The sequence below is a fragment of the Anoplopoma fimbria genome, chromosome 23, assembly GCF_027596085.1.
Source record: "Anoplopoma fimbria isolate UVic2021 breed Golden Eagle Sablefish chromosome 23, Afim_UVic_2022, whole genome shotgun sequence".
Lineage (NCBI taxonomy): Eukaryota > Metazoa > Chordata > Actinopteri > Perciformes > Anoplopomatidae > Anoplopoma > Anoplopoma fimbria.
In genome coordinates, this window is record NC_072471.1 from 7,583,478 (window position 1) to 7,607,680 (window position 24,203).

Here is a 24,203-nt window from a genome sequence, read left to right on the forward strand (position 1 = left end):
AGTGGGAAGTCTGTCCTCACCTCTCATCTGCAGACTCTGTACTTTCTTCCAATTTACCTCCATAGACGCCTCTACTCTGCTCTTAACTACTTCATTTCCCCCATAACTCAATGTTCTGCTTCCCATTTCCATTTTCTCCACTTCACCTGTTTGCATTAAAGCACTGAGCTGAGGTTGATTTCCAACAATGCAACAGCAGTACAAGCCTAATGGGTCTGAAACCGACAGTAAGAAATGGAAAGGTTATAGGCAGAATGAGAAGGATTTGTAGGTTGTGGTTTATTAACACAACATTCAAAGTTGGCCCCACCTCCTTGGCTCAACAACACCAGAAATACACGCCCCCTGATCGTGGTCAGGGTTAGAAAGCTTACCAGCAGGTAAAATCCCACCCCAGACCTATCTCATTTTGGAACGAGCTTTGTCTGCTCAGTGTTCGTCTATCTATATTTGCGTTTTTTTGAGCTGTGTTCACCATTTTCGTAGCTTCCCTTGGATGCATGCTTTCAATCTAGCACCTCGTGGCTTTTTAAAAACATTTTTTTATAGAGGTTGACACCCAATAAACGTCTTGAACCCAGCAAAATAAGAATATACAGACAGAGGGCAGGGTCTCTGCATATACAGACAGAGTCAAACACTTCTAGTGGGTCATAAGTGATATTTTAGAAGTGGCTTATTTTTATATGAGTCTAAACATTCTAGTTGTTGTTTCTTTTAAGAAAGTCCTATTCTTTCTGCCTTGAACACTACTCTGTATGTTTTGGACACGCACCCGAATCTCTCCGTTGTCATCTCCCGTTGCGAGGCGCCGGTTGTCCCAGGAGAATCGGCAGCTTCGGACACACTCTTGGTGGCCGCTCAGTGTGTGGACACACTGCCAGGTCTCACAGTGCCACAGCTAGGAGCAGAAAGTAATGCATTAAGAAGACTGACAAGAAGAAATCCGTTAAAAAATAGTGAACAATATTTTCCAAAACAAAAATGTACACATTCTGACTGCAAAAATCTGCTGTATCAGAAACATTTACCTCATTTTCACATTGCAGTAGAAGTTAATTAGAAGTGAGTGACTTACTCCCCTTGGAGCGTAATTATGAATACCAAAACAGCAGTGTATACCCGAGAATAATAGGTAATAATAACAATAATATTTTATTTCTGATCATCACCTGTTAATAGGTCTTACGGAGATAAATAGGAGTTAATAATCGTGCGAAATGCTAATGTTGCTTCAAGGTTGCATTAGAATGATGAAACTGTTAATGAGTTCTCTCTCACTCTGCTGTTTTGTTTCTCTCACTTTGTTTGGATTCCTTTTCTTTACTTTCTGTCTCTCATCCCTTGTTCCCTTTCTATTCCTCCATTCTCTCCCTCCCTCCTTCTCTCCGTGTTCCGTACTTTACCCCCCCGATCACATCCTGTGCCGCACAGAAAATAACACGGCTCATAATTAGACACTTCATTTGGCAGCCGGCTGACTATGTCTGCACACGCAGTCCAATTCATCTGAAGGTCAGTAGAGAAAGAGAGAAAGAAAAAGAGGAAAAAGGAGTGAGCCGAACTGGGAACTGTGCATCTTTTTGTGGCGCTCAACAAAGACACTCATGGCTGAGCCTTTTGGTTTGACCTCTAGATAGATGGAGACCGGGGACTTTTTTGTTTGTGTGTGTTTTGAGCTACCAAAGCCTCTACCCGGTCTGGAGAGCGAGGACTATGTGATTGGCTGCTAACCAGCCCCACAACACACACAACACACACACACACACACACACACCTCAATTATCATCTTTGCCAAATCCATAAAACACACATTCTCTCTCACTACCATCTATTGACAGAAGCCAGGTTGGCTGCCGACCCAGAGGCTGTTCTCTACAGTAAGTGTCGACCAAATCCAAATTCCCGTGTGAAACTCTGTGGCGGTGGCTCTACATCAGCTGCTATAACAAATGCCAGGAGGCGGCTTTGCATTGTTTCTAATACTGGACTTTCAGGAACAGAGGTCGTCATCCGTGGTTGAATACTGGACCGAGAAGTATAACTCTAACGCCGAACCACAGCTGTTTTCATGATCCAAAGAAAATGAATGACGTTGGGAGTGAGCCAGAGTCAAAGAGCGTACAGTCTCAGTACAGTTCAGCGTGTACAGTGCTGTTGAGTTCCTTTTTCTGTGGATGATGAATAGGAAGAGAGATGATATTAGAGCTGCTAGGGGAGAGGTTAAAAAACACATCTCCAGCCCACTGAGGCTGTCAAAGTCACGCCAAAGTCAAGAGCAGCAGTGTTGGTAAACGGCAACCTGGATAAAAAGCTACATCCACACATGGAGCGTGGTTTCGTTGCCAGGCTGGCGGGTCAGCAAGTCCACGAGCTGCAGTCAGACTGAAATGATCACTGGACTCGGGTGTAGGAGGACAGACTGACCTGCAGCTTGCTCACCAGGCCCAAGGCCATCTGCTGCACGCTAATCTCTAAGGTCCCTCGCCTCCCTACCGGATAAAACGTACTCTCAGATATCACCCGCAGCGCCGCCGCCGTGAGTGTGTGCTGTAAGTAATGAGCTCGGACGGCGGGTTTCGAGGGGGGGAAGACGCTGATGTGTAATAGGTCACGTTGTTACTGGCGGCGCAAACAGATATGTCTCATCCCATGAGTGTGTGTGTGTGTGTGTGTGTGTGTGTGTGTAAGTGTTGAACCTTAGCAGTCATGTCAGCAGAGGTGGTGGCGAAAAGGCATCCGTCCGGCGAGACGTGACAGGATAGGATGGCTCCCCGGTGAGCCTCGATGTCCCGCAGCTTCTCGCCACTCTCTATGTCCCACATCTAACAGTGGGAAAGAGAAAGCAAGAGGTTCTTTTTCATGGTTTGATTTCATGTTAACTGTATTTTGAGTCTGTGTGTGTGTGTGTGTGTGTGTGTGTGTGTGTGTGTGTGTGTGTGTGTGTGTGTGTGTGTGTGTGTGTGTGTGTGTGAGTGCTTCACCTTGACAGTGCCATCGAAGGACCAGGACAGTAGTCTTGTGTCAGCAGGCGAGGTGGAGAGCAGAGAGAAGCATCTGACCTGTTCCTTGTGACCCTGCAGTACTTTACACTCGTTAGACTGCCACCTCCACACCTACAGGGGGCGACAGAGAAATAAATAAGAATCCTTTAGCCACTTATCCGTTTTATTGCAGCCCATTTCAAATTTCCACCCTTTGATAAGTCCCAATGAGCGATCCCCGCATGTGCTTGTGCGGCGGTCTGTGAGTGTGTCATTCGGCAGACTTATTGGGGTTAATTGCCCACAATATTAAGCATCCTAACAGAAGCCTCAAACTCCTCTGGCCTCAGAAATGCCTGTATGTAAGGTTTTAGCGGCTTAAACCTTAGGACATTGAACCTGGGAGAGTCAGACTTTTCTGTACTTTCAAAAACATAAATTATTATTTAGTCAGGGATGGTCTAAAGATCGGTCTATTATGGTTATTTTTAGGATTCATTAGTTTTTTGTTGAGGGAAAATTCTAGTATTTTTCAACCCCTGTCATATCTGTTTCTAAAATCTTTACAGGGGAAGTCAGAATTCTAAGAAAAAAATCCAGTTTAGGAAAAACGAATTTACCATTATTACTCATGAGTATCCAATTAAATGAAAGGACATAAAAACAGTGTCAAAAATATTTCTTGTCCTTGAAAGTGAAGAAAAGTGAAGAAAAAAGGAATTGCTTTCCGATAAGAGGCCGGTAATTTGCCACTAATTAGCAATGTGGCCTCATGATCTGTTCTAACATGTACAGGAATTACTTTTTTCACTAACTTTTAGAGCACCGAAATGTATGTACAGTAGATCAGAGTATTTTGTTCTGTTCTTTGTGTCAATTTTTTGATTTTCTGTCATGCTGATCAAATCTCTGCTTAGGTGGGCTCTTGAAAGCATCTGTGGAGTTGGAACCCTGCACATCTGTCTGCTTGTTTTATGACAGGTAGGTAAATGAGCTGAAAACAAGGCTTCAGCTGAGCTCAAAGATGAGGACAGGAGAGACAGAATCATCCCAATCATCCTATCAATCATGCCCTTGTGTGCAATGTTGCACCTTTTCTCCCTCTGAATAGAAGCTGTCATTGGCCCAAAGGTTAGAATCCATCACCGGCTAACATCAATGTCATTACACCTCTTTACATTCACCGTGCGTCTGCATTAACATCTAAATACACACTTCCATTTCTGAGCGAGCACATGTCAAACAGCATGAATTTGAATAGCTTCTGAATAAGCGGCGGACGGCGCGAGAATAGCGATGGCACAGGCAGCAGCCGCATGAATACGGAACAAGGTGCTGCGTTGTCGGAGAGGAGAGGGATGGAAGTGCTGCAGTGGTCGGTCTGTCAGCAAAAAAGGAAAGATGAAGGAGGAAGAGGAGGAGGAGGAGGAGGAGGAGATGAGAGGAAAGGGGGGGAAATGAGCAACAGAGCATGAACGTCGGGGGTTGACAGACCATAACGGTCCGAAATACACACACATACCGCCACGCAAACACAGATAGCTGCACACGGTCAACACGAGAGACGGACGGAGATAAAGAGCTATCGAGAGCGGCATAGCCGAAGGCAAAGAGAGGGGAAAGAGGATGGAAAGGAGACAAAAGAGGGGGATGAGGAATGGAGAGGTGAAGAGTCAGACAGAGAAGGTGGTAGAGTGTAACAGGTCGGGGGGAAAGTGGAAGCACCAAGGAGGCCTGAAACACTGGGGGTGAGTGATTCAGCAGAGTAGGCGGTTTTACTCAAGGTGAGGAATGGGGATGGATGGGGGGGGGGAGAAAATAATCAATAGCCGGGAAGAAAAATGAAAGCAGGTTATGGCAGGAAGTGAAAGATCATGCCATGAATTAGGCTGGAAAAGATGGCGAGGATGAGGGAGAGGATGATGAACGGGAGCGAACAGGAAAACCAAGAGATAAACAAAGAGCAGAAAGAGAGGAGGGGAGTTTAGCCTTTACCCTTATGGTGGTGTCCTCGGAGGACGTGATCAGTGTTTGGCCGTTCTGGCTGAACCGGCAGTGCAGCACTGTCTTGGTGTGTCCCTGCAGAGTGGCTAGGAGCTTCCCGGAGGGCACCTCCAACACCTGGAAGGAAGAAGCGAACTTTAGCACCACACGTATCTAAATATTCAGCAACGAGACAGAGAGCTCTCGGCCATGCTAGAGGCTCTGTGAGGCTTTAATAGGCACAGTGGTGCTAACGCTAATGCTTGTAGTATTGGACGAACTGAAATTTTGAAAAAGATGATGGTGCTGGATGAAAAAGTAAGAGGTACACCAAAGTTATTCTAATTCATCCTGAGGGAAACATGAATGTTTTTGTGCCAATTTTTTAAAGGCAATCCATCAAATAGTTTTCAAGATATTTCACTAAACACCAAAAATGGAAATGTTCTGTTGGTACTAGAGGAGAAGTCAACGGGCCATCAGTGGGTCTCATCTTCTGAAGACAACAACTAACTACAACACTACATATTAATCCCTCCAATATTGTCGAGATATTTTAGAATCAAAGATCAACGGTCAAACAGAAAGATATTGACAACCATACAGCCACAGCAATATTTTTGCTACTACTACTAAATTGGCATGGGTGTACAGAAAAATGTGAATGCAGGTCACTGAAAGCTCTACAGTACCAAGAATTCCCACTCTGTGTCTAGAATATCTATGCAAGCCTCAAATGATAGTTATGTCCACCAAGATATACTCAAGAGAGGAAAAGATCCCCAGAAAGTTTCTGGAAAAATCCTGACATAAAGTCCCATGTTGAGGGGGAGAGTTGAAGTGCTGCTGCTGGCTTGATGGTGATAAGCAGATCAAAAAGAAAGTAGAGCGAGACCATTCAGTCCGGTCAAGACCGCACAGGGCTGTCGGGGGTCTGACGGCCCTCAAAGCTGGTTTTGAGGGAGATTTTGCAAATGCCCTCTAAAAGGTCAACGGGATGGTTGCTAACACTACAACCAAGAGGATCCAATAAGTCCTTAATGCGGTTTCAGGGAGGTCTGTAGCAAAATAAATAAATAGCTCAGTCGTGCTAGCGCCGTGGCTCTAGGCACAGCTCAGTTCAGTGCCGGCCCTAGGCTTAGGCGGTATATGCAAAAGCTAAGCGGGCCAAATGAGGGGAGAAAATGTGTTTAAAATGTACAACTCCTACTTTTATTACACATACTATTTAGAAAATATTAGAAAAAGCCCACAACATAACAATGTGGCCTATTGCCCTCAGCACCCATGTTTGAGGAATAACCACTAACATCATTTTGAGGAAAACTAGTTTTCTTTTAAATGTGATCTTTATAGCTTAATTATCCCCCCCAAAAAATTCAAAGAAATAAAGCTATGCCTTCTGATTTATGTGTGAGTTTTCAACACGATGATTGTTGGTGGAATTGGCTGCGATTCAAGGGGCACCGGCTGAAATCTCACCTGGTGGTCCACACTGAAATATCTCCACACCTGTTGGATGGGTTGTCATGAAATTTGCTTTTGGACATTCATGTTACCCAAAGGATGAATTATCATAACTTTAGTGATACCTTAACTTTTCATCTAGCACCAATCAGAACTTGACCCCATGCAGCGTGATGGGAAATATTATTAGTGTTACAATCATATTATCATAACTCGTTTGATAATTGTCATGTTAACATCGTCATTGTGAGCATGTTAGCGTTAGCTCAAAACAACGCTGTTCCTCAGTACAACACAAAGTCAGTAGCATGGCTGGAGAATCTTTGGTCTTATTTTTTTATATACTACTAAATATTATGTCAGGACAAATATCAGACATTCCTTCGAGGAGAATTGTTTTAAAAACTATCCATGGATAATGTTTATCTGTTTGTGTTTTTCTGGTAGCATCCGGATTAGTTGAATAACAGAAGTTTTAATACGACTACAATGAATGTTTTCTAATTATCAATAACAAAGAAGGCTAATTAAGGTATTATGAGGTGAAACTTGGGTATAGATTACAACTGCAATTATAAAAATCTTTGGCAGCACTTCCATCAAAGACTTCCATTTTTCTAATTAACCTCAAAATAGATTTTTCTAGTGATGTAAAAAATACTCAAATTCAGCTAAGTCTGCAACTTTGTAGACGCGACAATAATAAACTACTTAAAGTCAAACAAAAAAAAATCGTTCAAATTGATTTAAAAACAGGGAATAAAGCACGAAATTCCCATGTGAAAATGCACCTGTAGTTTAGGAGGTATAAGAGAGAGACCCATAGTGCTCGGGATTTTACCAGACTCTAAAATATTTACATCCCAGAGGAGAGGGTTAAAATGTCTGAGCAGAACAAGCCTCGGGGCACGCCAACCATGTTTGTCAAGCTCCACGGACTGAGATGCAAGTTTCAAAGCCTGAGAGGGAACAGTTTGGGCGAGCTTTACACATACGGCGCGAGGATTTATGGGATGGGGCAGTCAGCAAAAATGCCTAAAGGGTGTTTGGTAAAAACAAATATAAAAAGCAGGCTATTGTAAAGAGGAAAGATGGGGAACAGTTGTTTTAAATACTTCTACCAAGGGAGCAAAAAAGTTACGGAACAGTTCAGAAATTAGACATAGAAATAAGAAATTAAGGAAATATGATAAAAGTGGTGAAGAATGAGATGGTCCGAGTTGAGGTTGTACCTGCATGACGAGGCAGTAAGAACAGTAAGATCATCAGGAGCGTTTTGAAAAAATGAAATACACACGTATACTTTGTACTCACTATACATATATGTGTGTTATTTTGGGTGATTCCTGAAGGGTCTGAAACACACACACACACAAACAGATACTACTCTTTCCCTACCATACCTCCACGCTGCCTGTGTGCAGCCCTACGGCCAGCATCAACCCCCTGAAGGAGGTCAACAGTCGTCGGATCCTGCAGCCAATTTTCCTCAGTATCTGACTAGCTGTGAGCCCTGCTGCCTGTCACAGAACACACACAAACACACACACGCACTTTTCCCAATCATAAAGAATCACACAGTAACTTTCTGTCCTCGCCTGCACATCTTACATGATATTCCTCACATTAGCATAACAAAGCTAGTATGTCAGACTGACACTGATGTTGATGAATTATGACTTGTTACTTTTTTAATGAAGTTACCACTGCAGTGGTGAAAGGCAGCAGGAATACCTCTATCTAACACGGGGGCTCCCTCTGGTGTTTGCTCAGGGGGACTACAACAGAAAAATCTGTGTGGACGCCACGACGGTCAAAAAGGAATTAATTTGTATCTAAAACTGTTGGAGGTAACTGATAAAGTATAATAAACACAATATAATATAAAGGAATGTTTGAACAAGGGATAAAAAATAATTTGATTGATTGCACAATTAGTTCTTCATTCATTGCATTGGAGTATAAAATTAAACAAAACAATGTTGGTTTAATTTTGACGAATATTCGATTTTTGGATGATTTTCATATAATAAATTAAGATACTAATATGGTGCCGGAGAGCACAAACTGGCAGTGATTACAGGAACCACTACCGTTAAATTATAGTGATCAAACTTTTGATGAATTGCAGTGCTTTAATGGGGAAGCACCGGCTAATGACACTGACTGGGTAACAAGATCCCTTTCAATGAACCAAGGTGACTCACTGACAAATATATGTCTTTACAAATATAATGACAAACTGCACATGGTCAGAATTAATACAGTTAAATTGTCAGAAGAATCTTAAGATATAATAACTGTTTTTGTTGAAGGACACTGTTTGACCTCAGAGCTCTGTTCACTTCAGTCAAGTCCGTCAGTATTGTGTCAAATGTTTCAATACCAGTGCTGTCAAGTTTTCAGGACAGATACTAGAAAACTAGTAATCCCTTACTAAGATATGAAATATTAACAAGTTTTATACAAATCTTTTTTTAAATAAGTAAAGAAAGAAGTTCAAAAAATGAGCCCCAGAAAATAATAAATAAAATACTTGGTGCATTTCAGTCATAACCAAAAAAAGTACTGAGGCGCGATCGGCTAATTTGTCAGAGCATGAAACGCAGCACTTTGGTATGCGATGAACATAACTATAATTCTACTGTAATAATTGCTGCTGTTATTATAAGTAGTCTTATTATATGAATCATTTATGTCATATACATTGAATGTGTTGTATCTCTGTTATGCTGTTCATTCTGTACACATGACATCTATTGCATTCTGTCCATCCTGGGAGAAGGATCCCTCCTCTGTCGTTCTCCCAGAGGTTTCTTCCTTTTTTCTCCCTGTTAAAGGGGTTTTTTAGGGGAGTTGTTCCTGTGCCGATGTGAGGGAAGGACAGAGGATGTCGCATGTGCACAGATTGTAAAGCCCTCTGAGGCAAATTTGTAATTTGTGATTCGGGGCTATACAAAATAAACTGAATTGAATTGAAAACTGAACATAAGCAGCCAGCTATGTGTTGGCATTACAACACTACTAGTAAAAATTGTGGCTTTAGCACCAGAAGTGACTTCAAATCAGAGTGATGCACAGCCACAACTTCTGCGGCAAGATAAATTGTTTGACACAGAAATAAATCTTTAATCGATTTGTGTGTATTTTTTCTGCATTACTCTTTTCATTCCCTCTTAGTTTGACGAACTCAGATTACTAATCATTTGTTCTTCTTGAAGTCCTCGTGTCTGCTAATCCTTGCCTCTGATACCTCTGGGGCCAGGAGGACAGCTGTAATTAAAATGATTAACCCCTGTATTCATTATGACTGCAGGACCTTTTTCATTAATTACAGTTGCTCTCTGCTGTAGGATGCTGCCCTGGCCACAGCACGCATAATTCAGGGGACTGTGTGGATATATATGTGTGTGAGTTTTAATATACAGCATGGGAACTTTCCAGGGATGTCCGCTACAGTTACAATGTGTGCAATAAAATGCGACAAAAACATGCAATCATAGACGAGAAACGCACACCTGCCACAGTGCAGACTAGGACCTCATTCTCTGCCTGCAAACAACAATTTATCACCGCGACAAAGAGCGCTGGAGCGAGGAGAGCAGGTGGGACGGGCAGAACAAAGGGGGGAAGAGAGATAAACAAAACAAAAGAGGGAATAGAAAAGGTGTGTGACAGAGATGGTAAAATATGAAAGGAAGGAGTGTTGAGAATGCCAATCAGATGTTAAAAAAAAAAAAAAAAAAAAAAAAAAAAAAAAAAAAAAAAAGGGAAGGCAGAGCAGCGAGGAGTGGAGGAAGAGGGAGATGAAAGAGGTGCTCTGAGTTGACTTGACGCACAGCTGACAGGGCAGATAAAGAGGGTGATGGTGCTAATGTCAGATCTCATGACTCAACGTGGTCTGAAAAACACCTCCAACAGCCACATGGAATGGCGGTGAGGTTGCAAATTGATACTTCTCCACTCACTCCTCCCTTTCCAAGCGTGTCAGAGGACTAAGGTGAAAACTCAAAAAGGCCAACTCTATAGCCAGTCTTTGGTTTGTCCGTTCTGGGCTACTGTAGAAACACAGCATCGCAACATGGCCCTGCTCTGTGCGTAGATATAAAACAGCTCATTAAAAGCTTAAAATAACACAATGATTCTTAGTTTCAGGGAATTAAACACTGATGATATAAAGGTTATAAAGGCTCCTTTAAGAAGTGCTGGTAGGTTGGAGCAAATTGTCAAAAAGGTGGTATCAATCTTCACATCACACACTAAAACTAAGAAATATTTAATAGTCTAAAAATGTCACCTAATTAGACCTTAGATGACTAGTTGAGCGATTGATTAGTTGATCTACAGAAAATTTATCTGATAAACGATTCTTAATCGGGTGAGGATTTGCTTTTTTCTGGTCTTATGTGATAGCAAATTTAATTTTTAACATACCGGTAGATATAATTTAATAGATAACAACGTTTAAAGTGCACATAAATTAAAATGTCATAGTTTCAAACTACAATGTGAAGTTTAAAAATCCTTTTTTTTTTCTCACCAACTGTCCAAAAACATATTCAATTTGCATTTATTTAAAAATTACAGAAAATATTTATAATTTAGAATGTAGAACCAATCAATATTGAGCATATTTGCTTGATAAATATTGTCGTTGGTCAGGTTTCTGTTGATGAATCAAGTTGTCATTTCAGCATCAGCATTAGAATGAATTGAAGATAAGTAATTAAGTAATTTTTACTGCCATATTACACATACAGTATGTACCATAGGAGTGAATGTGTTTTCTACCTGTACGGTGCCATCGTCCTGGCCCAGGGCCACAGCAGAGGGCTGTCTGCACAAACACGTACACCGGATCCTGGACGACTTCTCCTCCGACTGGAACAGCACCGAGCCCGTCCTGCCATCACGCACCTTACACACACACACACACACACACACACACACACACACACACACACACACACACACACACACACACACACACACACACACACACACACACACACACACACACACACACACACACACACACACACACACACACACACACACACACACACACTTTTCTATGACAACCTGATATTGTACAGTAAATACTTGTCTACACTTGAACTCAAAGAAAACATTCCCGTTTCATCTAGCCCACCACCTATTATTCAGTCATTCATTCCCTCTCTTTATTTTCCCTCCAGCTCACCTGCAGTCTGTTGCAGTTGTCTGCAGCTGACACAATGATTTCTTCATCATTGAAAAGAACGTCAGAGTCTCTTTTCAGGCAGACAGCTGAGGAGGTGTGCACCTTCTTTGTCTCCCATAACTACAAGAAACCGAAGATAGGAAACAGGATTGAGTATGACAGAATGTCCTAGATTTCTTCTTTGTTACTTGTATTCAAGCAGAGGATTTAATGTTTGGTGAGAAAAAACCTTGGCATAAGATTTGTTTACGTAGTCAGTGATGTAGCTCATCAATCTTTTGCTTGTTTAGCTGTAGAGACAAACTGGGATCAAACTGTCTGTGGCAACAAATGAGTCAGATCAGTATCCGTCTCAGACATGCTTGTTCAGTACACGCTGGTAATGGACGCCTCAAAAGCAACTCCTGATTCACCCTGGATGAACATTGATCAGGTCCGCTGGGGCTTTTTTCTTCTTGATGGATCAGAAATGGACCAATTTAACCCACATTCTCTCCCAAATGACATTGCTCCTCGTCCATATAAATGGTTCTGTGTACTTGGATGGTATCAGTTGCTGTTTGGGATGGATGTCGCCTCAGTGGTCACATTTAAGCAGCCAGTATACTCATTCAGAAATGCGTGTCTTGGGTCAAAGTAATTCATGAAGTCTACTGTACAGTGCTGTCTCCAAAATAATGATAATTTGGGTGAAATCGGGAATCCAAAGTAGTATGTGCAGAATCCCACTGCAGCTATATTTTGTCATTTAGATTCACATGGCCTGTATATTGTCAGCATTCACTTGCATCCTAATATTATTTATCTGAATAAAAACACAATTTTACTTCCTTGATGTAACACAGTACAGTACCAGTCAAAAGTTTGGACACACCTTCTCATTCAACTTCTTTGAAGAATCTAAAATATAAAACATATTCTGGTTTGTTGAGCATTTGTTTGTTTACCACATAATTCCATATGTGTTCCTTCATAGCTTGGATGTCTTCAACATTAATCTACAATGTAGAAAAAAATAAAAATAAAGAAAAACCATTGAATGAGAAGGTGTGTCTAAACTTTTGACTGGTACTGTATATCAAAAGGCCATAACAACCATCCTAAATTGCAAATAGAGAGTTCATATAATGACGTTTTGTTCTCGGGCTGTTTTACATACTGCTTTGTTAAAAAGGGAGAGATGAGTCAGGACAAATCAGTTAACAACCAATGTTTACATAACATCAATAATTGAGACAAAAGTTTTAAGCAGCAACTCAAGTTTTTCAGTTTCTTTCATGACACATCACACGGTAGCTCCCTATCCTTTTTTTACATTGTTGTCTCAGATGGATGGTCTGTATACAATGATTTCAATCTCAAAAAATAAAGCTCGATAGGATTTTTGCACTAAAAGCTACGAAACTTAGCAGCTGGCAAAGAGGGAACCGAGAGCAATACGTCAACTTGTGATGTACAGTGTTAGCACAGGCTTTCAATACTGACAATATCTGTGCAAGAAAATCTGGTACGTTAATGCAGACACAGCTCATCACACTCGCTGAGTCGGTCTTACCCTGACAGTCTGGTCGTCGGAGCAGGAGAGCAGCTGTGAGCCATCAGGAGAGAACTGGACACGCTGCACCCAACTCAGGTGACCACTGCAGTCGGCCATCTTCTTATTGGCCTCCAAGTCCCACAGCTGGAAGACAACCACACATATTGACCACTGCATACTTATTCACAAGTATATTATTATTCTAAGACACCCTCGGCACAGTAAGTACAGTAAAGAGTTCAGCAATGCACAAAAATGGTCAGAAAGAGAAGAGATAATGCATTTAAAAAGTAAACACTATGAAAAGGACACCAAGTATTTAATGTGATATGATTGTGTGTATGTAATTATGTCCTGTACCTCCACAGCGTAGTTCGAGAAGGCAATTGCCAGCAGGTTACTGGTAGGGCAGGCGTGACAGTATTGCACCGTGCTCAGACGATTCGTTCTGATCTCCAACAACATTTCCGATGTCTCCACGTCAAACACCTGAGAAACAGCGACAAGAAAACAACAAGTCAGACCGTTCTCAGTCTGAGCACAATATGGCTTCCTTTTCCACTTAACGCAAGCTTTATACAATTTTAAAAATAATAAACTTTGATACACAATATAACATTACAGAAACTTACTGTCAGTTCTCCCTGGTGGAAAAACTAAGTAATGGCAAAACAATTTCTAATTGAAATATATCAAAGTCAGCTGATAATATCGGGCATGCCAAAGTAAAGGTTAGATCTACTTTAAATCAACAAAATATGTATTGTACAAATTGAGTGAGTGTATTGAGTTTCTGCCCAATAAAAGTATTATCTTGTGCAAACTTGCAACATTAAAGTGTAAATGTTTACTCTCCTTAATTATAAAAGGAACAAACGCAGACGTCTCTGCCGTGTTGCTTCCTAGAATACAAATAAACGTAGACGTAGAGGACACAGACAGACTGATTGCAGGACAAGACTGACTGATTTTGGAAAGCTCAGGAGGAGAGGGGGGGGTCACATTTATAAACCAGGACACACTGTTCAGACTCTCTGGAAGACAAAGTGACAAACAGCCTCTCTATCCTGTCTCCTTCATTAAAATGACATCATGGGCAGGGAGGACGAAGTGAACCCTGTGGTGTTGAACAGCTGAGACACGTACGACAAGACGGATCCACATCCAAACCATTTACACCCTTTATCAAACATTCGGTACTTTCCACGATCAGTAAACAGTGGCCTGCAGCTCCACTTATTAAAATATGAATATACCCTTTCAAAATAAATGCTCACCAGAGCAGCGTTCCTCGCTGCGCAAATGATGCGTTTGCCGTCAGCAGTCCAGGTGCTGCACTTGACGAGGACCTCTTCATCGCTCTCTGCAAACATGTCTCTCACATTGATTGTCTTCCACTCATTGGCAGACGCCACCTGGAACAGCTGCATGCACACAGATAAGTGTTTAGTTATTAGCCCAAATACTTAGTTACTTCGGACAGCTTTAAGAAGTATCTGGTTTCATGGCGGTCACCTTGACGGTGCCGTCGTTGGAGGACGTGGACACATAGGAGTCATCAGGGGAGAAACAGCAGTGGTTGACCGGCTCAAAGTGGCCAAACATGGTGTTCTGGGAGGAGGGTTTGTTGAGGTTCCACAGCTGCAGAAAAAGAGAGAAATACAGTGAGGTAGAGAGAGGTAAAGTCAGACGAGAGAGAGAGAGAGAGAGTGATAGCAAAAGAGGTAGAGGAAGAAATGCAATCGTTTTTTGTAGTCTGTTATAACAACATTTGTGCAGTAGTATTTCTCTCTATTTTCTCTCTGTTTTCTTTTACGATGGCCCTGAGAGTGAAACCAAATATAGAAATACAGAAGTACAGAGAACACAAAAATAAAAACGAATACAGAAACATGTTTGGTTGTGTTTTCTCACTTTGCAGCATTTTCTTCTGTTGACAGAAGTTCCTCTGTTTTTTTCTTCAATTATATGCGTTTTGCAGTTGCATTGCATTGAGCTCTCAGGGCCACCAAATAATTTACTTTGTTAGTACTGCAATACTTAGAAGGAAGGAGGCATAGCACTCAAAGAAGGGAAGGTAAATATAAAAAGCAAACATAAGACATTTAATTAGCTTTCAAGTCAGGGCAAAACAAACACACTTGCCTACCTTGACATTCAGGAACTTGTCGTTGGAGCAGGTGGCCAGCAGGAGGCGTCGCGTCGTGTTGGTGAACTGACAGTGGTTGACCTGCTCCTCGTGCTCCTCCTCAAAGACCCGGAGCAGCATGGCTCGCTCCACGTTCCACACCTGCAGTAAAAAAAAACACACAGTTTCAAAGATTTTTAATGATAGAAATGCTGGACTTTGTGTGTTCTTTACTTGTGTGTGTTGCTGTAATCAAGTCGGTCACAGTGGGTGAATGGACAGTTTGACAGTTATCTGCTTACCTTGACTTTCCTGTCACTGGAGCAGGTTGCTAGGAGACCGTCGTCAGGGGAGAAGGCACAGCAGAGCACCTCGTCGTCGTGGGCCTGGATCTCTGTGAGCTTCTCACCTGAGGTGCTTTTGAACACCTGAGTGTAAAGGCAGTAACACAACGATATGTTTATTCAGTAAAAGCATTGTCTCACCCAATAGGAACATAAAATCATCTAGCAGATCAACCTCCATGTTTTCAAGTATTTGGTCTCCATGGAAATAATTTGCCCTTCGTGATTTTACATCACACACATCTATCAGCATGCTTATGATACCTTGAGTGTCTTGCTGGCTCCACTGGAGGCGATCTTGGCTCCATCATGGGAGAAGCAGGCGGAATAGATGGAGCCCTGGTGGGGGTGGATCACCAGACGGGACAGACTCTCTACACTGTTCTTATTCCTGTTAAAAAAAAACACAAACACAAATATCAGTCCACCCTGGGATGCACAGCCTATGATCACTTTTCTTGAAATGTATTTCTATAACTTTATAATATAAAGCTTATATACAGGTTATTGGTCTGTTTTCTAGAACAATTTTGTACTGGATGAATCCAAGTAGTAGACAAATGTAATGCATTTATCCCCCTATATCACTTTGAATTTTCATAACTATAATTCTACTATAATAATTGCTGCTGTTATTATAAGTAGTCTTATTATATGAATCATTTATGTCATATACATTGAATGTGTTGTATTTCTGTTATGCTGTTCATTCTGTACACATGACATCTATTGCATTCTGTCCATCCTGGGAGAAGGATCCCTCCTCTGTCGTTCTCCCATAGGTTTCTTCCTTTTTTCTCCCTGTTAAAGGGGTTTTTTAGGGGAGTTTTTCCTGTGCCGATGTGAGGGAAGGACAGAGGATGCCGCATGTGCACAGATTGTAAAGCCCTCTGAGGCAAATTTGTAATTTGTGATTCTGGGCTATACAAAATAAACTGAATTGAATTGAATTGAATTGAATTGAATCAGATCATTTGTTTAAGATGAATTGTCATCAATGTTACACACAATAACTGTGCAAGTTTCAATGAAATGTAGTTGTTTTTTTCGCCAATTCTTTTACAAACATTGGCCATAAATTGAAGCAGGAAAACATAACAAACTTAATCTAATTAGCTGTTTATCTCAAAACAGCTGCAGGAATCTTCAACATAACATTGTTTGCTGCAAACAATTTAAAATATATCCATAAATGCACAACAAGGCTTATGCATAACTTGATTTTAACTTCATTATTAGAACATCCACACATCAGAACACCACAGTATAATATTTGCTTGTCTTGCATACAGCCAGTCAAAGTAGAGTTTCCCTTTGCTGGCCCGGTCCTGTGCCTGCAGCAGAGCCTGTCTGTAGACCTCCGACGTATGTGGCTGAGACAGAGCCAGCTGCACCACGTCGGGGAAGGGACGCTGCTCCAGCTGGTGGCCGTTCAGAGAGAGGAACTCCTGGAATTGACTCCGCACTTCACTGTTCTAGGGGGACAAAACAAATAAAATCTATATATAATCTTTTGATTTTAACACTTTTTTCTTATGACGAAATCCCTATTCCAGGTCCAGTCCGGTTTTGTTTTTAAATAATTGCAAGAGTGACACAGCCTTTTAAGAAATCCTCATTCTCATCCATTAATTAAACTTTTCAGTTGTAGCTGTATTTGAATATATCTGTAACTTGTATGGACAACATACATTGATTGAAAAATACCGATGAAAACGCACACATTGGACACAAAATTAAATTGTTACTTTGGCATAAAAATCATAGGAAACTGTTGCCAGGGTCTTCCTACTATGCTTGTCCTTGAAAAACAGGTAATGGAGTTACGCATCATAGCCTCATGCTTCCACGCTCGTGTCTGACAAAACATTTGCCAATTATCAAATCTGCCCTTGCGAAGATGAAAATTAGAAAGGGAACAGGGGACAGCTAAAAATGAAAGGGCAATACACTTGTGTTTTTTTTAAATGATATAGCAATATGTCTCTAAAACAACTTGTGGGAAGATAACAGAGGGACACGACGTCTTATGAGACAAGGACAAGAAAGACAGATGGACTTCTAAACCTCCACTTTCCCTGATGAGAAAGTTAATATTTCAATGAAGGACAATGGGTTTCACCTTCAATTGCTATAATGTTAATTATTCTTATGACCATGAAAGATGACACACAAAGTAACCACACTAGCTTCATTTCATACAGAAAGTTTTTTTGTTTACTGACCTCTTTGTCCAGAATAGGTCCATACTCTACGTAGTCATTGATGAGGTAAGCTGGACCCATTAACTGGGCCTTGGTGCTGACCCAGTCCAGAGAAAACATGAGTGAGTAGAGCTCCTAGTCAGAGAAGGAGACAGAGAGAGAGACACGGTGAGCAAGAAAGAAAGAAACATAAGTAATGTAGATACCAGCTGTGCAATATCAGTATATCACATTATAAAAAATATTCATAAAGGATCACAATGATGTTCAGTTAAATGAACTGTGTTCCACTGATAGGCAGCACTTCAGGTAAAGCCATAAACAGGCTAACAACAACTTCACAACATATTTGGTTTCTTCTGAAGTACAATTACCTCTCCTTATAAATTTAAGTGATGGACATTTGTAAAATTGTCTTTGTGTTACCTGGAAGAGGTTGGCTTTGGCCATGTGGCAGGTCAGAAACCTGATCCAGTAGAGACATTCCTCATCTCCTGAGGTGGGAGGACCATCTGTGTAGTGCTGCTGGTACTGATGCACCACCTTATTGTGGAGGCTCTGAAACACACACATATGATTGAAAGTCTGCCCACTAAAACAAAAACAAAAAAAGATTCAAATCAAACAGTTTTAGCTCTTGTAGGGTTGCATCCAAACTCACCTCGAGCTGGGTGCGATTCTGCTCCACCAGGAAGTCCAGCTGGAGGTCATGGAGGTAGTACAGGTAGGGTTTATTGTTACTGTCCACAAAGAGCAGAGACTTGTTGACAAACTCCTCGAGGATGTCCTCCACCTCCTCCGGCACCAGGTCCCACAGAACAGACAGCACCTGGAAGGAGGAATAACACTGTAGCCTGTGCATCTTTGGAGTGGTGGACCATTTCCGTGTTTTAATTACTGTGAAAAAGCATCCTGATAATAAGTCCAAGTACTGAAATATAGAGGGTTGTTTTTTTTCCTTCAGATCTGTGAAAGGTTTTGGGAATTAAGAGAGTGAACATTGCTCTTGTTTTGCAGTCAAACCTTTGCAGGGACTTTGAAGTCCTTCTCTAGCACCGTCAGGTCCTTGTAGAGTTCCTGATGTTCCTCAGGTAGGACTTCAATGCTCGCAGACATGGCTTGGTCGAGGGCGTCGTAGTCGTATGACGATGACTTCCTTATCCGCTTGAACTGCTTCTGCTGCAGCTGGTGGAGGTAGTAACGCCAACGGTTGGGTTTCTCTCGGAGTAGAGCCCCAATCAGGGACACCACCAGTGGGGAACCTGAAATGGTGCCACAGAGAATCAGAAATGTGTTTTTGAAAAGGCACAACATGTGAGCAATGGCATAGCTCCATAAAACACAAGATGGAAATCTGCAGAGGACAACATACTAATATTTTCTGACGATGTTATAGGCTAATTTACTTCTCCGATGTTAGTAAATGCAGAATTGAATCAGGTCACTGTTTTCTTTTATAATCTTTTGAGAAACATTAAAATATTTTAGATGTATACGCCAAATTATATTTGTAACAATATCTGGAATCATATTGTGGAGCGAATCAGAGATTGCATGTAAGGAATGTTTCAGTTTACAGACCTTTGCATTCTCTGACAATGCTGCGAGCCTCCTCAGGAAGTCCATGAAGTTTTGTTTTCGTGTACAGAGCAAGGATCTCTAGTCCCTTGTTATCATCCAGACCACTCTCCACTTCCACCTCGTATTTGGCCCCTACAAAACAAAAGGTGAAGCACATTCGTTTTTGTAGGTACAGGAGTCTTTTTCCAGTGTTTAAAAAAACATGGTTTAATTCAATCAAGTGTGCATGTGTATGGTGTCCAGAGTAAAACAAATAGGGCACATACCACTAACAGAGTCAGCAAGGCTTCTGTTTCTGGTGGTCAAAAGAATCCGACAGTGGATATCAAACGCCTTCAGCACTGCACTGTCCCAGATGTCATCTAGAATCAGCAGAGATCTGGAGCCCAAACAGAAACAGATAAGGGACCAGAGACACGGAAACTATGAAACAGTGTTAAGCACGGCACCTTCAGTGGCTTGTGTAGATTAACACACATAAGAGTTTAACAGTTGAATAAAAGCGGGAAAAAATGTCTGCAAAATCTAGTCTGCAGTTATTCGCACCACAACAATACCAATTCTATTCCGGATGAGATTTTAAGCTATATTATATCATTTACGGTAAATATCCTAGTGGAAATTTTCACACAACCAGATTTATAGCAATCCCTTTTAATGTGTTGGGTTCATTAAATAAATATACAATATTCAAATTTGCCTTTTAATTTGGAGTAAAGCCATTCATGGTTCTCAGGTTTTAATCCTTTACTCATCCGTTTTTTATTTTAAAATATTTTAAAGTTTTAATAAAGCTTTTTAATGCTACCAAACTGTTATCTTATTCTTGATTTATCTTGTTATTTCAACAAATTGTACAGAAAACTTGGCACATGGTTTATATGCTTGTGACTACCTGTCTAAAATGAAATAAAGGAGTGGTATCAAGTTGGTGCCATTTACTATTCTCCATATTGCTTTTCGTTTTGTATGTATTGCTTAAATTATTGCTGTGGCATTATTCCATGCTTTAAATCAAGAAGTCTATTTGCCTTGCGTTGCCGTCCAATTAATATGCATCTTAAAAAACACAAAGCCGATCTTGTCGATCTGAACATATAGCAACCTTGGATATCTGCGCAGCGTAAGGAAGCGCAGACGCTCCTTGGCCTCGTCCAGTGTGTTCGGAGGCCGGTAATGGCTCTGGGAATCAAGGCTCTGCTCCAGACGGAAACACAATGACTGGATCTTCACCAGCAGGCCTGGTTTGTCCAGCTGGCCGATGGACAGCCAGTGGATTCCACCAGGAAAGCACTCTGCAGATGGAGGAAGAGGAGAGGGAGCAAAAAGATATGTAAGAGAGGCAAGAGGTGAAATCTACAGAGAACTGACAATCAGGTGTGAGATTGTAACATTATTGAGAATGAAAATCAGCCCAGTTAATACAACATTTTTTCATTCCATAGTTTCAAAGTTAGGTCTGCCCATCATAGCTAGTGTTAGTTAGTGTCAGCCAATCAAAGATGAATCACCTTCGATGAGTCCGTGGTGTCGGACAGCCTCAGCAGCCAGGACCGATTTGCCCGAGCCAGCCATGCCGAAGACAGTGACCCAGCCAGGCTCCTTCTGAAGCCGGTAGAGTTTCTCCCTGATGCGGTTCACAAGCTCTGGTCTGCTGACAAACACCACGGGCCTCTGAGGCACGCCGCCTTCACTGAGCATTGCCTGGACTGTCAAGACAAACAGGAAAAAGATTCAAAGAAATTATTAAATCAAAAGAATGAAGACAATGAAGGCAGATAAATTCAATACATGCTTTGAAAACAAAGAATTGACCAGACAAGATGTTGGGGAACCGTCAGCATTATTTTTATCTGATGATGTAATGAGCTATTGAAGTAGCAAAACGTGTCTAACCAAAGTAGCACATGCAACTAAAAGCCACTGCAACAAGAAATGATTTTCCTATATTCGGGGACCCCCATTCTCTCCACACTGAAAACACCCACAGCTCCTCTTTCTCACCATAAGGTGTGCAGCAATCAGAGGAGGGCGTATGTGCCCCAGGTAAGACGCGGGGTAGGTCATGATGAAGCAGATTGGCCAGATCATTGTATGCCTCCTTGACCATTGCATTGTAGAAGGAGATGTAGGCACGGTTGTCCTTCCTGAGCAGCAGCTCCAGCAGGGCCACAGCCTGATCCTTCCTGGTGGGCTGGAGAGAGAGAGAGAGAGAGAGAGAGAGAGAGAGAGAGAGAGAGAGAGAGGAGAGAGAGAGAGAGAGAGAGAGAGAGAGATTACAGATGAGACATACACTTCATAATATGCATTTTACAAGCTGCTATTTTGAATATTTTCTTAAGAGCTGGTGGAAACATGCATGATATGCCATATTATTATTATTACTATTATATTCCTTTATTGATCCCCATGGGGGGAATTCGGGTGTTGCAACAGCTCAACTACATAGAAACAGATAATAAAAAGTTTTTAAAGGCGTATGTATATTTTTTTTAATGGTATGTATAGAACAACAATGTATAAAAATATCTGAAATCCACCATGTTATGTAATAAAAGTATGAAACTCCTTATAATTCCTAAAGTCATATAAGCTAGTGATAGTCATAGACTATAAATATACACAGTTATGGTCAGGAGCAGGAGGTGCAAAGGTCAGAGACGCATAACCAAGACAGAAGATTAAATATCCGTATGATTATTGATGCTAAATTCAGAGGTCATGGGATATAAATAAAGGATTTTTTTTTTTACACACATACTGGCTTTGCTGCTAGTTCTCTTTTCTACAGCAGCTAATATGTATTCTGTCAACGTGTCAGCTCAGCAAGAAAAGGTCAATCTGCTCAATGGTCATTTTGTAAAAGAGTGCCAGACTCAGAGAGCAGCAAGTTAAAGGCAAGGGGAGAAGAGGAGAGCTTCGTGGACATAGAATAAGAAGAATAAGTGTGAAAACATAGAAACAGAGTGAATCAGGAGGACTGGGACTCACTACATGGACAATGACAAAGTCCAAGAGGAGTGGCTCCAAATCACAAATAATTTCTCCTTCATCTTCCCACCTTAAGCAGAGGCTCACCTGGGTCTTGATCCTCTCCTCCTCGTCCACAGTCAGCACACCATCACTGATCATGTGGTCCATCAGGTAGGAGGGCTTGATGTCCTGCTCCAGTTGGTGGCGAAAGCGCAGCAGACAGCTCCGCGCCCCTTCCTCCAACGCCATCTCTGCACAACACGCCGACCATGCAGGATCCTGATGCACTGCGAAATATTGAGGGGATTACATGGAATGATGAACTTCAGTGCACATACACTACAAAAGTATGTGGACACCCAAACACTACAACCATGTTAAAACACTTCATTCCAAAAACATGTACAGAAATACATTTCTATAATAGCCTCTACTCCTCTGGGAAGGCTTTTTTCACAAGATTTTGGAACATGGCTGCAGATTCTTTTTCCCCCATTCAACCACAAGAGCATTAATGAGTTCTGCTACTATATGCATCTATCTTTTTTTGTGCAAATCTACTTTTATAAAGTCTAGTTCATCCACACCAAACTGGGAAAAACATTGCATTACGCATCCCACTTTACTGTCATGCTACGACAGGTAAGGGATTTCCCCAAGTTGTTGCCACACATCTACAATCTACCTGTATGCTGTCGTATTCATTTCTATTACTTTGGGCGGTCATGGTGGTCTAAAACATGCAGGCCTATCTGTAGATGCACAAACCCAGGTTCAGGTCCAGACCTTTCTTTCATGTGATCCACTTCATTGCTCTCATGTCTTTACACTGAAATAAAAAGGCAAATATTTCCCAGAAAAATGCTTAAATTAGACATACTGGAGAGCTGTAACTGCATTGAACATTAAAACAATTGTTAGTTGCTGATCTACATGACAAACATCCCCCCAAAAATAAGCACACGTGTGGGCACACTTCTGTTTTATGTACTTGTAACTCTGTTCCATAAACAGAACACAAAAAGGGGAACAAGGAGATCCTGAAAGTGAAAATACAAGATGTCAACAGAGGCCTTGCCTAAGTAAAAGTTGTCATTTCACAGAGTTTAAGCAGTCTCCAGATACTTTGACACAGTTCTGATCCACCTGTCACTCAAGGCAGGGCTACATTCCCCTACATTAGACTGACACACTTTCATTTCAATACTTGTCTCGACAAGTTCACTTCTGCTGTTAAATGAGACAAAGAAAATAACCACCATTAGATACTTACAAATATCTTTTCTTCTTTGCCGAGGAAGGTACACGTTGAACTGTATATATTTGTAGTTTTTAAAGAATCCAGTGAGTGGAAAAAAGGCAATTTAATTCAGTGTTAACGTTGTGCTACACGCCCAATTTTGAAAGAAGTGAGCTTCCTGGTTCACAACAAAAACAACTAACCCTGGCGTGAAGCAGCCAATGGCGTGGCGAGGTTTGAACCACGTGACGGGTGACGTCATGCATTGCGCGAATGTGTAACTAGGCAAACTGATGCTGCTTTCACGGACTACCCATCTGCTCGTAATTTACAGTGTTTTTGATCATTTTTATACCTTTTTCGCGCTCCTTTAGCCTTTTACTCATTTGTAACTAGTTTAACCAGAAGTTGTTGTGTACAACACTTTGCATATACATTTTTTAACACACTGCCAATGCTTCCCGTCAGCTACATTTCACATTGTTTGGTAATCTAAAAAGTGTCCATTTTTGTTTGTAACTCCTGTATTGCGAGGTTTTTGGATTGCATATGAAGGTAA

General features: G+C 41.4%; 1 protein-coding gene across 2 annotated transcripts in view; it reads right to left on the reverse strand.

Annotated features, from left to right (window-relative positions):
* apaf1 (apoptotic peptidase activating factor 1) overlaps nt 1-23,819 on the reverse strand; it is a 45,573-nt gene extending 21,754 nt beyond the window's left edge. The window contains exons 1-26 of one of the 2 annotated variants that reach the window (XM_054625006.1): nt 23,678-23,819; nt 22,510-22,691; nt 21,436-21,625; nt 20,943-21,140; nt 20,537-20,726; nt 19,698-19,810; nt 19,432-19,563; nt 18,874-19,112; nt 18,512-18,679; nt 18,277-18,408; nt 17,872-17,985; nt 16,937-17,121; nt 15,911-16,037; nt 15,605-15,730; nt 15,324-15,464; nt 14,690-14,815; nt 14,452-14,598; nt 13,535-13,663; nt 13,193-13,318; nt 11,638-11,757; nt 11,226-11,351; nt 7,838-7,954; nt 4,980-5,105; nt 2,985-3,116; nt 2,700-2,825; nt 776-901 (exon numbers count right to left, since the gene is read on the reverse strand). In XM_054625006.1, the coding sequence (XP_054480981.1) occupies nt 776-901; nt 2,700-2,825; nt 2,985-3,116; nt 4,980-5,105; nt 7,838-7,954; nt 11,226-11,351; nt 11,638-11,757; nt 13,193-13,318; nt 13,535-13,663; nt 14,452-14,598; nt 14,690-14,815; nt 15,324-15,464; nt 15,605-15,730; nt 15,911-16,037; nt 16,937-17,121; nt 17,872-17,985; nt 18,277-18,408; nt 18,512-18,679; nt 18,874-19,112; nt 19,432-19,563; nt 19,698-19,810; nt 20,537-20,726; nt 20,943-21,140; nt 21,436-21,625; nt 22,510-22,653 (3,600 nt within the window). In that variant the 5' untranslated portion in view covers nt 22,654-22,691; nt 23,678-23,819. The remainder of the gene's footprint in view (nt 1-775; nt 902-2,699; nt 2,826-2,984; nt 3,117-4,979; nt 5,106-7,837; nt 7,955-11,225; nt 11,352-11,637; nt 11,758-13,192; nt 13,319-13,534; nt 13,664-14,451; nt 14,599-14,689; nt 14,816-15,323; nt 15,465-15,604; nt 15,731-15,910; nt 16,038-16,936; nt 17,122-17,871; nt 17,986-18,276; nt 18,409-18,511; nt 18,680-18,873; nt 19,113-19,431; nt 19,564-19,697; nt 19,811-20,536; nt 20,727-20,942; nt 21,141-21,435; nt 21,626-22,509; nt 22,692-23,677) is intronic. The other variant, XM_054625005.1, reaches the window with a different exon arrangement.
* Nucleotides 23,820-24,203: the final 384 nt, after the last annotated feature.